Source organism: Camelus dromedarius, chromosome 14 (assembly GCF_036321535.1).
Source record: "Camelus dromedarius isolate mCamDro1 chromosome 14, mCamDro1.pat, whole genome shotgun sequence".
Taxonomy (NCBI): Eukaryota; Metazoa; Chordata; class Mammalia; order Artiodactyla; family Camelidae; genus Camelus; species Camelus dromedarius.
This window is the reverse complement of record NC_087449.1, coordinates 15,757,103-15,773,162: the sequence shown is the minus strand read 5'-3', so window position 1 is coordinate 15,773,162 and position 16,060 is coordinate 15,757,103. Positions and strand designations below refer to the sequence as shown.

At 34.9% G+C, this 16,060-nt stretch overlaps 2 protein-coding genes across 3 annotated transcripts in view; one reads left to right on the top strand and one right to left on the bottom strand.

Moving 5' to 3' along the window:
- Positions 1 to 5,776, bottom strand: part of LRRIQ3 (leucine rich repeats and IQ motif containing 3) — a 131,991-nt gene extending 126,215 nt beyond the window's left edge. Inside the window, exon 1 of the mRNA XM_010989079.3 lies at positions 5,593 to 5,776. The gene's annotated coding sequence lies outside the window, so the exon portion shown is untranslated. The remainder of the gene's footprint in view (positions 1 to 5,592) is intronic.
- A 55-nt stretch (positions 5,777 to 5,831) lies between these two features.
- Positions 5,832 to 14,591, top strand: FPGT (fucose-1-phosphate guanylyltransferase). Of its 2 annotated transcripts, none has more exons than XM_010989035.3 (4): positions 5,832 to 5,994; positions 7,385 to 7,552; positions 9,477 to 9,569; positions 11,655 to 14,591. In XM_010989035.3, exons 1-4 carry the CDS (start codon positions 5,913 to 5,915, stop codon positions 13,109 to 13,111), a joined length of 1,800 nt encoding a protein of 599 aa, XP_010987337.3. In that variant the 5' UTR covers positions 5,832 to 5,912; the 3' UTR covers positions 13,112 to 14,591. The 2 variants fall into 2 exon arrangements, with proteins under 2 accessions (XP_010987337.3, XP_031321257.2); XM_031465397.2 differs by having other exon boundaries at positions 12,472 to 12,779.
- The last annotated feature ends 1,469 nt before the right edge of the window (positions 14,592 to 16,060 follow it).

The following is a 16,060-nucleotide window of genomic DNA, read 5'->3' as shown; positions in this document are numbered from 1 at the left end:
AATTCCACAAAAAGATCTAACAATCCTTAATGTGCATGTGTCTGAACACAGTATCAAAACACCTGAGGCAAATCTGAGAGAACTGGAATGGGTAAATAGATTATGATTGGAGACTTCAACATTCGTCTGCCTGAAATGCTTAGATTCAGCAGGCAGAAAATAAGTAAGGACATAACTGGAGTCCACAGCACCATCAACCAACTGGATAGCTGACATCTACCTACTACTTCAGCCAACAACAGTAGACCACATATTCTTCTCAAGCACACATGGAATATTCAACTAAGAGAGACCACATTCTGGGTAACAAAAAATAGCTTAACACATTTAAAAGAATAGAAAGCATACAATGTCTATCTCAGACTACAGTGGCATTAAACTAGAGATCAATAATAGAAAGGCAGCTGGAAAATCCCAAAATACATGGAGATTAAATAACAGAGTTCTAAATAATATATGGGTCATAGAAGAATTTTTTTTAAATTTTGAGCTAAATGCAAATAGACCATATCAAAATTTGTGGAATACAGTGAAAAGCATTGCTTAGAAAAAAATGTATAGCACTGAAGTTATATATTTAAAATGAAGATCTAACATCAGTAATCTAAGTTTCCACCTTGGAAACTAGATAAAGAACAGCAAGTTAAATCCAAAGTAAGCAAAGGAAAAGTAAATCAGTAATATATTTTCAATGAATAAATCTGTAAAAAATTATAATCCTTGGTTATATTCTCAAATATTTGGGGGTGAGCACATATTGTGTCATTTCATCCCATATGTATCTATAAATACCTATAGGTTCTATAAATACTAAATACTCTAACTAGATCATATGGAGAATGTTTTATGATATAAAGCAACTACCTCTTACTTCTCTAACTGATCTCTAGTGACAGGGGAAAAAAGTGTTTCCACTCTGTGCTTCCTTTAACCATACAATAAAGAAATGTTACTCCAAAGTATCTCTTCCTTATCCGTCAGGTCATTTAGAGTTAATTTAATGCCTAAATATTGAATCTCATCCCAGGTGCCTAAAAACTTATTTTTTGGTTTCTGTTAACTGATTTTTGTTTTATATGTTTTAATTTTTAGACCATTCTCAATTGACTTTTTGGTTGATATAATATAAATTCTAGAATAAATTAAACAATCTTAAAATGTCTTTCTCACATACTAGATTAATTTTTACTCATATTCTCCATTGCATTAATATTCACCTCCACCGATAGTATTTACTTACTAGTATATAAAATGAATCTGGACACAGTCTTCATACCTTCAGAAAAATTAATTCAAAATGAATCTATGACCTAAACGTAAAACATAAAACTATAAAACTCTTAGAAGATAACTTAGGAGAAAACCTAGATGACTTTAGCTATGATGATGACTTTTTAGATACAACACCAAAAGCATAATCCATGAAAGAAACATTTTATAACCTAGAGTTCATTAGTATTAAAGACATGTGCTGCAAAAGGTTAGTGTAGAATGAGAAGACAAATCACAGGGTAGGAGAAAATCTTTTTCAAAAGACACGTCTGATAAATGACTCTATTACAAAATATACCAAGAACTTTAAAATTCAACAGTAAGAAAATGAACAACTAGATTAAAGAAAAGCCAAAGAACTTAACTGACACTTCACCAAAGAAGATTTACAGATAGCAAATAAGCATATGAAAGTTGCTTGTCATCGGGAAAATGCAAATTAAAACAACAATTAGATACTGTTACTCACCTATAAGAATGGCCAAAATTCTCACACTGACAACACAAATTGCTGACAAGAATGTGCAACAACTGGAACTCTCATTCATCCTGATAGGAGTTCAAAATGGTATATAGCCACTCTGGAAGACAGTTTGTGGTTTCTCATAAAACTAAACACACTCTTGCCGTAAGATCCAGCAATTGCATTCAATCCCAAAGGGGCTGAATACTTATTTTCACACTAACACCTGCACATGGATATTTATAGCATTTTTAACCACAGTTGCCAAAATTGGGAGCAATCAAGAAGTCCTTCAGGAGGTGAATGGATAAATAACCTGTGGTACATCCAGACAATGGAATGTTTATTCAGCCCTAAAAATAAATTAGCTAGTAAGCAATGAAAAGACAAGGTGTAACCTTAAATGCATATTACTAAGTGAAAGAAGCCAATCTGAAAAAGCTACATACTTCAGGATTCCAACCATATAACATTCTGGAAAAGGCAAAACAGAGAGACAGTTAAAAAAAAAAAATTAGTGGATGCAGGGTTTGAGGGGAGGAGGGGATGAAGAGGCAGAACACAGAGGATTTTTAGGACAGTGAAAACTATTCTGAATAGCTTTGTAATGATGTATACATGTCATTATATTTTGTTCATACCCATAGATTATATACCACCAAGAGTGAATCCTAACTCAAACTACGGACTCTTAATGAATACAACAGGTCAACATAGGTTCATCAATCCTGACAAACGTTCCACCCTGACTGGGGATGTTAGTAAGGGGGGAGGCTATGCAAGTGACGGTATATGTAGGGATATATTGCCAACCTCTGTATCCTCTTCTCAATTTTGCTGTAAACCTGAAACTGCTCTAAAAAATAAAGTCTTTAAAAAAAGAGACAGAGAGAGAAGATAAAATAAAAGTTTAGGGCAAAAAAGTTTTCCTTTGCCCTCCAGAAAGGGGCTGAGGGGTCCTTCAGCAGGCCACAATGGGAAAAACAATAGTGAAGAAATAAGTTGAGAACAGGTTAGCTCAGTAAATAAATTTAAATAAAAGAAACAGAAAAAAAAGATTTTTTTGCTTACACTCCATGTCGGAAGAGTGAGAGGAGGAAGAGCGGTTAGACAAAGAGATGGTGTACAAATAATGCAAAAGAGGAGAGCCCTAGCATGAAAGGACCACGCCATGCACCTGAGCCCATGGTCCATAATCCAGGACTCTTTGGCTTCAGATTCTTTTTATGAAGAAGAAAAAAAATAATGTGAAGGAAAAAATTCTAATGTGTTTCTCTATAACTTTTACACAACAGTCATAGTTATGCCTATAGTAATAAAAGAACTTAACGTGTTAATTGTAAATAGGCACAAGGAATCTTATCAGGGTGAAGGAAATGTTCTAAACTTGGATCGTGGTCATGGTTGCACAACTCAGGAAATGTACTAAAAAGCATTCAGTTGCTCACTTACAACAGGTTGTTAATTGTATGCAAAATGTTCTTCAGTTAAATTCTTTGAAAGTCTATCTCACTCCTCTTAAGGCACTTCTTCAGATACTACTTTCCTCCCACAGGAAAAAAAAAAGCCCAAATACCTTCAAAGAATATCTTTTTCAATTTATTATAGTTGTTTGTCTGATGTCCCTTTTAAAAACGTGGAATCCATTACCTAACACATTTCCATTGCGTTTCAGCTACGCTGAGTAATGTGATTAACTACTATGCTGGAATGACATATTTCATTCTGGTCACTGTAGCTTATGGCTGTTTAAACAACCACATCACACTGTCTGGTTATATGGAATGTAAACTTAAATAAAATCCCTAGATTTTTTTACCCCCTACAATCAACTGCCAAAGAGATTTACTCCCACTCCCATAGTATACAATATTTTTTTTCATTTTTTTACTGAGAAATTTTTACCAGTGAAATTTTAGGAAAACAGAAAAGAGAGAAGGACAAAAATCATAGCCAATAATGTGGTATATTTACTTTCAGTACAGATTATGTGAGTAATATAACCATCATCAGGAAAAAATAGTAACCATTTCTATGGCCATCCTTCCCAGGTCCAAAAAACACTACAGAATACATTTAACACTCTGTTAGAGTCTATTACATCACCCTGTTTTAGTTCCCTCAGAGTTATTATCAGTGTCTGAAATATTCTTATTTGATTACCTTTTTCATTGTTTACTTTACCTTATTAGTATGTACAATCCCTCAGCTTATAGGCTCTATTGACCTTTCTTCTCTTAGGACCTCATCTAGTCCCAGAATTTAAAAATTAACTCTCCATCGATATGCTGACAATTTTCAAAATTATATCTCTAGCCCAGACCTCTCTCATGAACTCCAGACTTATGTATAAAGCCAACAAACACATACATGTACAAAGTTCCATTCCATATGCACTGCATACATATACTTGTTTATCCTACATGTCCACAACCAAATCCTGAACCCCCTACTACTCCAGTAACTTCCCCATCCATAGCCTTTCCCATCTCAATTAATGGCCACTCTATCCTTCAGGCAGTTATTTTTGACTCCTCTCTTTCTCTCACATTCCACAGCCATTCCATTAGCAAATTCTATTAACTAGGCCTTCAAACATATATCCAGAATCTAACCAACTTCTCATCACCTCCACTGTTACCAACCTGGCTAAGCTTTCACCAGCTCTCAACTGTTTTACCGCAGTAGCCTCCAAACAACTCTCCCTGTTTCTCTTTTTGCTGCAGCCTCCACTACAGTCTATTTTCAAATTTCTGTGTGCTCCTTTTCAATATCAGGAAGTCACATAAAAACTCTGCAATGGCTTTGTTTCACTCAGTTAAAAAAAAAAAATCCTTTCTTTAGGTCGTTGTCACCTCTCTGACCTTCCCTTTTGCTGCGTTCCATTGTGCTCACTCTCACCTAACTCAGGTCTCCTGTATTTTTTCAATGTTCTTACTAAAAATGTTTTGTTTTTATTAACCAAAACCTTTTAAGTGATAAAACTATGAGAGAGTAATCTCCCTTTTCACTCAAATGCTTTCTAAGTACACAATTAAATAACAGGGTCAAGTCTTTAGAAGAAAAAACTAAGTTCATGGTAAGAATGTGTAAGGCCTTGAATACCTATGTTCCTGATGAAAACTTTAATGAAGACAGGCTTCTCAAACAAATTAAACTGTATGGTGTGGTAGAAGGATTTCTGAGTTTGGGATTGAAATATCTTGCTTAAATCTTCTCAGTACTGCTTACTAGTTTTGAGACCTCGACTAAGTCACTATTCTCTCTGATTCACTGCTTTCTTATGTGTAAAGATGGATAGAGTAATCTGTAAAACTCATCACAAACTTGGTGCTTTACAAGAGAAGAACTTATCTACCCATACCTATCAAAAACACATCTAATAAGACTGACTTATTCCCAGGAATGCTATTGAAAGTTCTACATTAATCTGCATACGCAAAAGGACACCAGAAAAGCAACCGAGATACCACAAATGTTTAGAGGCTGACTGCAGAACTGTGTAAAATCCGAAAGTCTGCTAAGTAACCCCAAAACTGAGAGGAATGGAGAGGCTCACGCTCTAGGAACTGCGAGGGCAAAGGAGCCACAAAGCTATGGTTCCTGAAGAGGATACAGATTTTAAAAGTTCAGACTGTGTGTCTGGACCTGGGTTTGGGGCAGATGGCTCCAGACGACGACCCAGGAAGAGGAATTAACTGTCAAGAAGTTCTTGGGGCTCTCCTGGCTGAAACAAACCAAGCGTTAGAAAGAACGAATCGCCTTTGAGAAAGACAGCTGGAAGCTAGGCTGCAGTTTCAACTTCTCCATAAGCCGGTCAGTTCTCGCAATTTCGTCGCCCCATCTGAACCACTCACCGGGTCAGCGGGGCTGCAAGGCCTCAGGAGTTGGGACCGAGCGGCCCACCCCCGGCACAGTCTGACAAATCGCTAGGTGGCCATGTATCTGCTCTGGAGACCGTTGCTAGGGAAACGGGGCTGGGCTCCCAGCTCACCCCATCGTGGTTTGCCCGGGACCGGCCAGGGCGCTCCGGGGCGTGGTTACGTGAGTGACGCACGTAGGGGGCGGGACAGAGGCGAAACCGGACCCAGGGACGGGTTACGTCCCGGGGCGCATGCGTGCAGCGCTGGACGGCGGGGTACCTGGGAGTCTTCCGCGGTTCCGGAGAGAGTAGGCTATGGCAGCCACGAGTACCCCTCCAAGCGTATGTCTGAGAGAAGCCACCCAGCGAAAGTTGCAGAGGTTTTCAGAGCTGAGAGGTACCTAGAAGGAACCTTAGCTCTCCCGTGCAGTGGACAGGGAGGGTGCTTTACGGGCTGGGATATTTGCTGGAGTACCACTTCCTTTTGCTAGTCAACTGCGGGCCTAGGACTCCGATCCGGGCATAGCTGATATTCCTCTTGAGTTTTTTATTCTTCTGTCACTGTCTTTTCTTTACGTTATGCTTGTTACTTTAACTTTATTCCTAAGTACGTATGTGTCTATCTATATATATATTAGAGAGAGAGATGTGTATCTACATATCTATATACACACATATATAACATGAGAAGAGGAAGGAGAAGGAAAAAAATTATTAGTGAAGCTATAAATACAGGCTATTCATTTTGGTTACATCATTAACAAAAGCTATTTTAAATAAACCCAAAATATCTAAAGCATGCTGTTTTGACCCTTGCAAATTCGATTTTAGCCTTCTTCCACCACCTACCTACTTCACCAATTTTGTTTCCTAATGTGAACACTTACTAAGTGAAAAAAGAAACCCAATCCTCGCCTAATCTGAGTAGTTATAGATTAAAAGTTAAAAACGGTAAAATTGTTTCAAAATTTTCTTTTAAAGACTATGCCACTTGTCACTTCCTGTACAATTATCTAATTGGGTATTGTGTGTGTGTGTGTGTGTGTGCGCCTTTACTGCTTTAAAAATACAGGAAATAATTCTTGGATAACAGTAAAATATTCAAGACTATTAGATTGTAGCTGACAAGTCCTGTTTATTAACTAAAACCCTTATTCATTTCGTTTACCAGTAAAGAAGCACTTCCAACTGTCAACCAAAAGTTCAATCTGTCTTTTAATGAGTTCATCAGGGAGTTGGGAACTTTTCCATTGTCCAGAATTTGGTGTCATTCTCCAGTAACCTTTGTAAACTTGCATAGCTCATCTTAAGGTAATGAAAATCCGTATATATTAACGCAACATTATAGGAATGGATTCTTGGATTTAATCTTTCTTAGCCAACAAACACTAAGTGGTCCTTATTTGTGAAAACTGATTTTCAAAGCTGGAGTTTCATTTATTCCCTTGTCTCCTCTCTCTATTTAGGAATTGAGGTAATCTTTAGCAAGTCAAAAGTACTTTTCCTAATCAAGGGACAACTTCCAGAAAAATCTAAATAAATAAGACTGTAGACCGTAAAAGGAGCAAGTAATATAAAAGAGAGAAAAAAAAAGTAGAATCTGAACAATCCTTATTAGAACTATTTTGAATCCTACTAGCTGGCCACTCGTTATTCCCCAATTCTCCAAAGCAGAAGATGCATTTATGGATATATTATTATTTCTTTTTTCCTTCTTTCAAATAGGTAAACCTGTAACACCTAGAGAATTCTGATGATATTTATCATTTCCTTGCTTTTCCACACAGGCAAACCTGTGGCAGCTGGAGAATTCTGGGATATTGTTGCAATAACAGCAGCTGATGAAAAACAGGAACTTGCTTATAAGCAACAACTGTCAGAAAAGCTGAAAAAAAAGGAGTTACCTCTTGGAGTTCAATATCATGTTTTTGTTGATCCTACTGGAGCCAAAATTGGTACGCTTTTATGGTCAGATTTATAATCATAGGTTGTGGGCAGAATAATCATTGAAAAAAAGCATTCCTGTGGCTTAGTTTATAAACTATATTTCTTTCTACCCATAGTCTTTACAGACTTGACAATTTTAATGTAAATTCACTATTTTTTTAAGAAAGATAAAATGCATGGCAGCTCTTTTTACACACTGGACTTACCTGAAAAACTTCCAGAATGTTATGTTACTTAAAAGAGAATTTTATTAGCCCTAATAAAATTTACTAGATAATTAATATTCCTTTGGACCTTAACAGTAGGACTCTCAAGTTTCTCCCAACTCCACAGTTTTTCAGAAATCAGAAAAAATAGATACTTGGCCTCTTGGAGCCACAGTGCAGAATGTGAAAGAGCACGGTCTAATGGCATAAGTGTCATAGATGTTTGCTTTTAAAATCTATTTGTCAACTTTGCCTTTTGATTTTCCATAACAAATAAAAATACATGCTATTTTTCTGGGAGCCATTTTCCATGTGATACTTAACACTGAAGCCCCTTAATGCATTGTGGTGCAGCCATTGTGGAAAACAGTATGGAGATTCCTCAAAAGACTAAAAGTAGACCTACCATATGATCCAGCAATCTCACTCCTGAGCATATATCCAGAGGGAACCTTAATTCAAAAAGACACCTGCACCCCAGTGTTCATAGCAGCACTATTTACAATAGCCAAGACATGGAAGCAACCTAAATGTCCACTGACAGGTGACTGTATAAAGAAGTTGTATATTTGTACAATGGAATACTACTCAGCCATAAAAATAATAATATAATGCCATTTGCAGCAACATGGATGACCATGGAGAATGTCATTCTAAGTGAAATAAGCCAGAAAGAGAAAGAAAAATACCATATGATATAACTCATATGTGGAATCTTAAAAAAAAGACAAATGAACTTATTTGTAAAACAGAAACAGACTCACAGACAGAAAACAAACTTCTGGTTACCAGGGGGAAAAGGGTGGGAATGGATAAATTGGGAGTTTGAGATTTGCAGATACTGACTGGTATATGTAAATAGATAAACACGTTTACACTGTATAGCACAGGGAACTACATTCGATATCTTGTAGTAGCTTACAGTGAAAAAATATGAAAATGAATATATGTATATTCCTGTATGACTGAAGAATTGTGCTGTACACCAGAAATTGACACAGCATTGTAAACTGACTATACTTCAATTAAAAAAAACCCAAAAAACTGAAGCCCCTTGATACCAGAGTTAGGGTATCTATATCTGATATTGGCACTGTCCTAATTAGCCAATGTTTTAATCCTCACTGCTACGTACAGTACTTTTATGATTTGCATTGTGTAAAATGAGAATCTGAGGCACAAAATGTTAAATAACTTGCCCAATGAAACTAGTAAATTGAAGTTACATTTAAGATATATTTTGGGAAAACAGGTTCTAAAAAGTTTTTACATTTAAAATGAAAATTTTTAAATTTAAAAACTAAAAAATTTCAATTTAAATTTAAAATTTTTTCTTAAAGTTTCTTAAAGTAAATCTAAAGCACATATTTGATTATATGGGAGAATTAGTTTTATGGGTTTTGCAATTCATAACTCCAAGTGAAAGTGTGAACTCCAAGTATTACAGATTGCCTCATCTGTCATTTCTTTTTTTTTTTTTAATTACTGTTTTCGGGAGATTAGCTCATCATTTATTACCGAGGACTGATTTCTAGGTTTCATTATTAATTATTCATTTATATATTTAATTGCTATGCAGTGTATATTTAACTTGATTCTTTTGGCTGTACATTTGCTCTCAGCTAAAAGCCGTATACTCAAAGTTATTACACTTAAATTTACCATGATAACAAAGTTTTTGTAGCTTTCTGTGAAATAAACTGTGCTTTTTAACTTCATTTTTAAGGAAATGGAGGATCAACACTTTGTGCCCTTCGACATTTGGAAAAGCTATATGGAGATGAATGGAATTCTTTTACCATCCTCTTAATTCACTCTGGTAATGTTACACTTTACTAACTTACATTTTCTTTTAGTATTTTACCTTTGATATTTAGGGATTTTTTTCTCCTTTGCAAAAAAAAACTTTCCCCTCTTTTTTTTTTTTTTTTTTTTTTGTCTTTGAAGTTATTCTGCTTTGAAAACAAACATTTTATGCTTTTCTTGGTATTTTTAGGTTGTGAGTAGCAAAATATTTTTCACAAAATTTAACCTTAATATTGTAGATCACATACATCATAACTTTTCATGTATATTTTTGGTGTATATGTAGAAAATCCTTTTCCTAAGAAAGAACTAATCAAAATATAAACATTTCTTGTTAATGCTTTAGAAAGGACTCTTCCTGTAGGAGAGAGGCTGGTTTAGTACTGTGATTACCAGACCTTAGCCAAAAACTTTCTGTTATGTATTTTTATCTAGTTATTTGTGGCCAAAGTCTTTAGTCCTTAAAAGAGTTTAAAAACAAAAAGAAAAGTTAGTGACAAAACATGGAGCTGACAACAAAGTGTGTAAGAGGGATAATTGCACACAGAAAAGGACCTTTTAAAGCAGAGAAGTAGGAAAGAAATAATCTCAGAATGAAGGATAGTTTTTTAAATTGGATAAATTTGGTTGTATGAAAATTTTGGTTATGTGAAAAAAAATCTTCTATGTTTCTCTGTATCCTGGGGGCTGATGAAACTTTGTCATAGGCTGATGTCAACTCAGAGACAGACATTGTAAAACCACTCATCCACATGGTTTCCAGGGGACTCTGCATTTCTCATGATTCAGATACAGAACAATGATTCTTTGTAAAGATGATATCTAGTAAAGCATCCAAGTTTTGGTTTTAAGTTTCACCAAAAAAGTAAAAAAGAGTCAAATTTATAGTTTTATTCCAAAACAAGTATTATATTATTACCAATTTAGTAAAATTCATTAGACTCCAGAAATTTGATCCTTGACTAACATAGGGGTTAGAGGAACCAACCCTCGCACAGTCGAACATCTGCATATAGCTTTATGGTTGGTCCTCTGTGCGGGCAGTCCTGCCCTCCGTATCCACAGTTCCACATCGGGGATTCAGGTAACCTTGGGTCATGTAGTGCTGTTGTTTTTATTGAAAAGAATCCACATATAAGTGAACTGGCACAGTTCCAACCTTGTTCAGGGGTCAACTATAATTAGAAATAGATAATTGTTATAATGCTAACCTTTACTATTGGCTAATCTTCAGAAAATGAAAAGGTAGAAAGTTTTAGTTCTCGTTGATCGAACAATGTACTCTGTGCCAAGTGCTTTACATGTATTGGTGATCTCATAAAGCATGATAAAATGAGTATTATTCTATTTGCTGATTTGGAATAAATCGAAAGGTAAACAACCAAGAAGTGGTGAACCAGAGTTTTAACTCATTTTTCTGTGATTCTGTTATGCCTCTCACTATAATTAATTACATAAAAATCATAAAAATGATGTAAACTGTTTAATATACTTAGGAGAATACACTTCTCAAGGAATTAAGAAGTCTTAAGACTCATTTTAGAGGAAAAGGCCTGTTTAATTTAAAACAAGTATACATTTTAAAGTGCTTTTAAATAAATGCACCTTTACTTTCTTCAAGTGTATGTAATAATTTGAGGGAAAACACTGCATCTGGATATTACCGTTTAATAGAGAATTATATTTTGGAATTGGTGTATTAGTTTTTTGGTGACTTTTTTTTCCCCCTAGAATATGGATTTTTACTGTAGGAGTTTAAACATGGATGAGATTTATTGTTTAAAATTTAGATATCAGGTCATGTTTTAGCTCATTGTCCTTTTTATTAGTTATATAGTTGATTCAAAACAATTCACAGGCTGTAAAGTATACTAGAATTCTTCCCTAGTCTAGAACTGCATTACATCAAATCACTACAGGAGAATCACTCTTTGAATTTGTAATCTGGACTTTATTACTCTTTCCTGGGATACAATAATGCATTGTATATTTTAAATATCTTTAGAGATATTTTAAGTTGTAACCGATACCCCTGGTTATAACTTATACACAATCTTATAAACATTTTAAAACAGTTATTTCATCTAATTTTATGTAGGTGGCTACAGTCAACGCCTTCCAAATGCAAGTGCCCTGGGGAAAATTTTTACTGCTTTACCTCTTGGTAGCCCCATTTATCAGATGCTGGAATTAAAACTAGCCATGTACATTGATTTCCCCTGCCATATGAATCCTGGGATTCTGGTTACCTGTGCGGATGACATTGAACTTTATAGTACTGGAGAATCTGAGTTTATTAGGTTTGACAAACCTGGCTTTACTGCTTTAGCTCATCCTTCTAGTTTGACTGTTGGTACCACACATGGAGTGTTTGTCCTAGAACCTTTCGATTATTTAGGATATAGAGACCTAGAATACAGATGTTGCCATCGTTTCCTTCATAAGCCCAGCATAGAAAAGATGTATGAATTTGGTGCTGTATGTAGACCTGGAAGTTTTTTGCAAGAAGACCTTGCTGGGGGTGACACTCCCTCACTTAAGTTGGACCCTGAGTATGTCTACACAGACAGCCTATTTTACATGGATCATAAATCAGCGAGAAAGTTGCTTGCTTTTTATGAAAAAATAGGTACACTGAACTGTGAAATAGATGCCTATGGAGATTTCCTGCAGGCTTTGGGACCTGGAGCAACTGTGGAATATACCAGAAACACATCAAATGTCACTAAAGAAGAGTCAGAGTTGGTAGACATGAGGCAGAGAATATTTCATCTTCTTAAAGGAACAGCGCTAAATGTTGTTGTTCTTAATAACTCCAAATTTTATCATATCGGAACAACTGAAGAATATTTGTTTCATTTTACTTCAGATGGCAGTTTGAAGTCAGAGCTTGGCTTACAGTCCATAGCCTTTAGCATCTTTCCAGCAATACCAGAATGCTCTAATAACAAATCCTGTATCATTCAAAGTATACTGGATTCAAGATGTTCTGTGGCACCTGGCTCGGTTGTGGAGTACTCCAGGTTGGGGCCTGATGTTTCAGTTGGGGAAAATTGCATTATTAGTGGTTCTTATATCATAACAACAGCTGCCCTGCCTGCATATTCTTTTGTATGTTCCTTAAGCTTGAAGATGAATGGACACTTAAAGTATTCAACTATGGCATATGGAGTGCAAGACAACTTGAAAAAGAATGTTAAAACGCTGTCAGATATAAAGTTACTTCAATTCTTTGGAGTCTGTTTCTTGTCATGCTTAGACACCTGGAATCTGAAAGTTACAGAGAAACTGTTCTCTGGAAACAAGACATGTTTGAGTTTGTGGAACGCTCGTATTTTCCCAGTCTGTTCGTCTTTGAGTGATTCAGTTACAACATCCCTAAAGATGTTAAATGCTGTACAGAACAAGTTGACATTCAGCCTGAGTAGCTATAAGCTGATGTCCATTGAAGAAATGCTTGCCTACAAAGATGTGGAAGACATGATCACTTACAGGGAGAAAATTTTTCTAGAAATTACCTTGAATAAGAAACAGTCTGATTTGGACATATCTTAAATATTGTATATTTTGCCTTTCTTGATTCAGCAAGATTACAGATACAGGAGATTTCTGTAGACTTTTTAGTTGAAATGAATTAATGAAAATTATATTAACATGATTGCTGTAGCATAACAATAACAGAAAAATACAAATAAACCATTTTTGATGAAACAATATTTTAAGGCTGTAAATTCAAAAAAGTAATTTTTTGATGTTTATCACTAAGTTTTGTTTTAATAAAGACAGATTTGTGGAGCATTATTTTGTTTACAAATACTATAGTAGTTTTAAAGGTAATTTTCTAAATATATCTTTAGAATTTTTTCATTTTTGGGGGGGCTTTGGTTCCAGTAAAGTTCTAAGTGTTCGTTGGCAGTTCTTTCCTCAAACGCAGTGGTCCTATTCTGATGAACTAATAAAAATGTCATAGTAAGGGGTCTTTAGAGCATTGTAGGAATACTGTAGAAGTACCTTTTCAGAATAAATCCATGGCTGACAAAGATTAAATTCAAAACTTAAAATATTGTGATAGTCTTAATTGATAAATATCTACAAACAGTTCTGAAATTGATGATAAAAATCTGTCTCATGTATTGATCTTATCAGGATAAATAAAAAGGATATAGTGTTATTTTATCCTCATAAACTTGAACACATGTTTGTGTATCTTAAAATGTTTCCCTGAAGTTCCATCCATTGGAAAGCATATACACACATAAAACTCAAGTATCTGCACAGGGAAGATGTTGGAATAATTGAAATTCACTGATAATCACGTAAGTTCATTTTGGACATTATTTTTATCCTCCCTTATTAATCCCTTTAACAGACGCTTTAAAATTACCAGATAGACTGATTTTACCTTTTGTCTTTTATTTTCTGTCTACACACTGGTAATGATGCTGAGAAGCAATAAATGGCCAGAAGGTAGACAGCAGGAAGGAGCCAGAAAAATAGAATGACTGAGAAAATATACAGATGACAAACAGCTTCAGGAAAATAAAAGTTGGCTAGAATCCCGTTTTGTGTTCCTATTTTGGTATAGACACGTACGTGAAATGTCTTCATGTTGAAGTCTAGTACTAATTAGAGAAAAGATTTGTCGGAGTTTTTTGTTTTAACATGAATAAATTGAAATAGGAACTGGTCTGTACCACTTTCATTTATATGTCAATATGAAATTAACATGTCAATATGAAAATAATTGGTAAACTAGAAACGATTTGTCTGCAACCCTTAATTATGATTTTATGTGTTTGTCTCCCCCCAAGTTTCTTCCTAAGGAGAAAATAAAGATATGGGATAGCCATTGTTTAGCACTTACTGACTTACTCACAGAGATTTCAGTATATGTTTTGTGTTCATCATTCATTAAAAGTTCAATACTGTATTTCTAATTTAATTTTCTGAGGTGCCATCAATTATTATGAATCCACCATTATTTTCTTGTTCCACAAAAAAAGAGAAAACACTACGAATAAAATATGATGCAATACTTTCTTTGTTACTTGAAGTTTTTATGTTTATTTATTGGAAATCTCTTTTAAAAGCACTTAAATATAGATTGTTGTCATTTAACCCTTTTGCACACACATGTAGAGGAACAAAAAAGTGAAATGTTAAGATATAGTCAAGACTCTTCTAAAGCTTCACACCTAGAATCAAACGTTGCTAAAGCACATTTCAACCCATGAGTTGTTGGTATCCATGTGTTTCCACCTAGTGCCATCTTCTGTGCTTTCAAATGTATTGCTAAAACTGCATATCCTGCAGATGCTGCCACCACACTGCTGCCTGGGTTTACCTCCAAATTCACACCAGAGACCTGTTCTGCGAGTTTGAAACTAATGCTTTACTCTTTGATACAATTGTTTCATTTCTACCTTATTTTATTTTATTGAACTACCTTGGCTTAATCACATGTCTCTAGAAGAGAGGTGACTTCTATTTAAGGTCAGTGGGAGGTTTCTAACAAGTTGGTGGTCACCGTTGAATCATAATCCTGCAAAATGTATGGATTTTAGTTGCTTTGAAATGTTATTTGTTCCAAAGGATTTGGCAGTGTCTCTTGCTAGGTAAATAGTACCATATGTGTAATACCAATAGTGTACCTAACTCAACTGAAGTGATAATCACATGTGTAAGTAAGAAATGATACATTTTCTCTTGATTTATCATTTTTATTTTATAAAATCATAGCCTTTAAGTCATATACTTTCAAGATTTGTAAAGGACCGCTACTACTTGTAACTAAATAGGTTCTGTAACCTTACTGATGAGTTAATTATTAACAATGACCAAGAAGTGGATGGAAAAAAATGTAACATTTGATATTAATCTTATATCTTAGGACACCGCAAAAAAGGAAAATTACAGGCCAATATCCCTGATAAACATTGATGTAAAAGTCCTCAACAATATTAGCAAACTGAATTCAACAATATATTAAGAAGATCCTACACCATGATCAAGTGGGATTTATTCCAGGATTGCAAAGATATATCAACATCTGCAAATCAGTCGACATGATACACCACATTAACATAATGAAGGATAAAATCGTATTATCATCTCAATAGACGTAAAAAAAATTTGACAAAATTTAACATCCATTTATGATAAAATCTCTCAACAAAATGAGTGTAGAGGAAATGCATCTCAATATAATGGAGGCCATGTATGACAAGCACACAGCTAACATCAAATTCAATGGTTAAAAGCTAGAAGTTTTTCCTCTAAGATGAACAAGACAAGTCACTTTTATTCAACATAGTTTTGGAAGTCCTAGCCAGAACAATTAGGCAAGAAAAAGAAATAAAAGGAATCCAAATTGGAAAGGAAGAAGTAAAACTGTCACCATTGCAGACGGCATGACGCTATATATAGAAAACCCTAACTATTCCACAAGAAAACTCACAACTAATAAAAAAATTCAGTAAAGTTGCAGGATACAGAATCAATACA

Bases quoted from the DNA above. Each gene is read 5' to 3' on its own strand.
- FPGT (XM_010989035.3), top strand. From the start codon at position 5,913: ATGGCAGCCACGAGTACCCCTCCAAGCGTATGTCTGAGAGAAGCCACC. The intron at 5,995-7,384 runs GTACCTAGAAGG...TTTTCCACACAG, and splicing joins GAGGTTTTCAGAGCTGAGAG to GCAAACCTGTGGCAGCTGGA. The intron at 9,570-11,654 runs GTAATGTTACAC...AATTTTATGTAG, and splicing joins CATCCTCTTAATTCACTCTG to GTGGCTACAGTCAACGCCTT.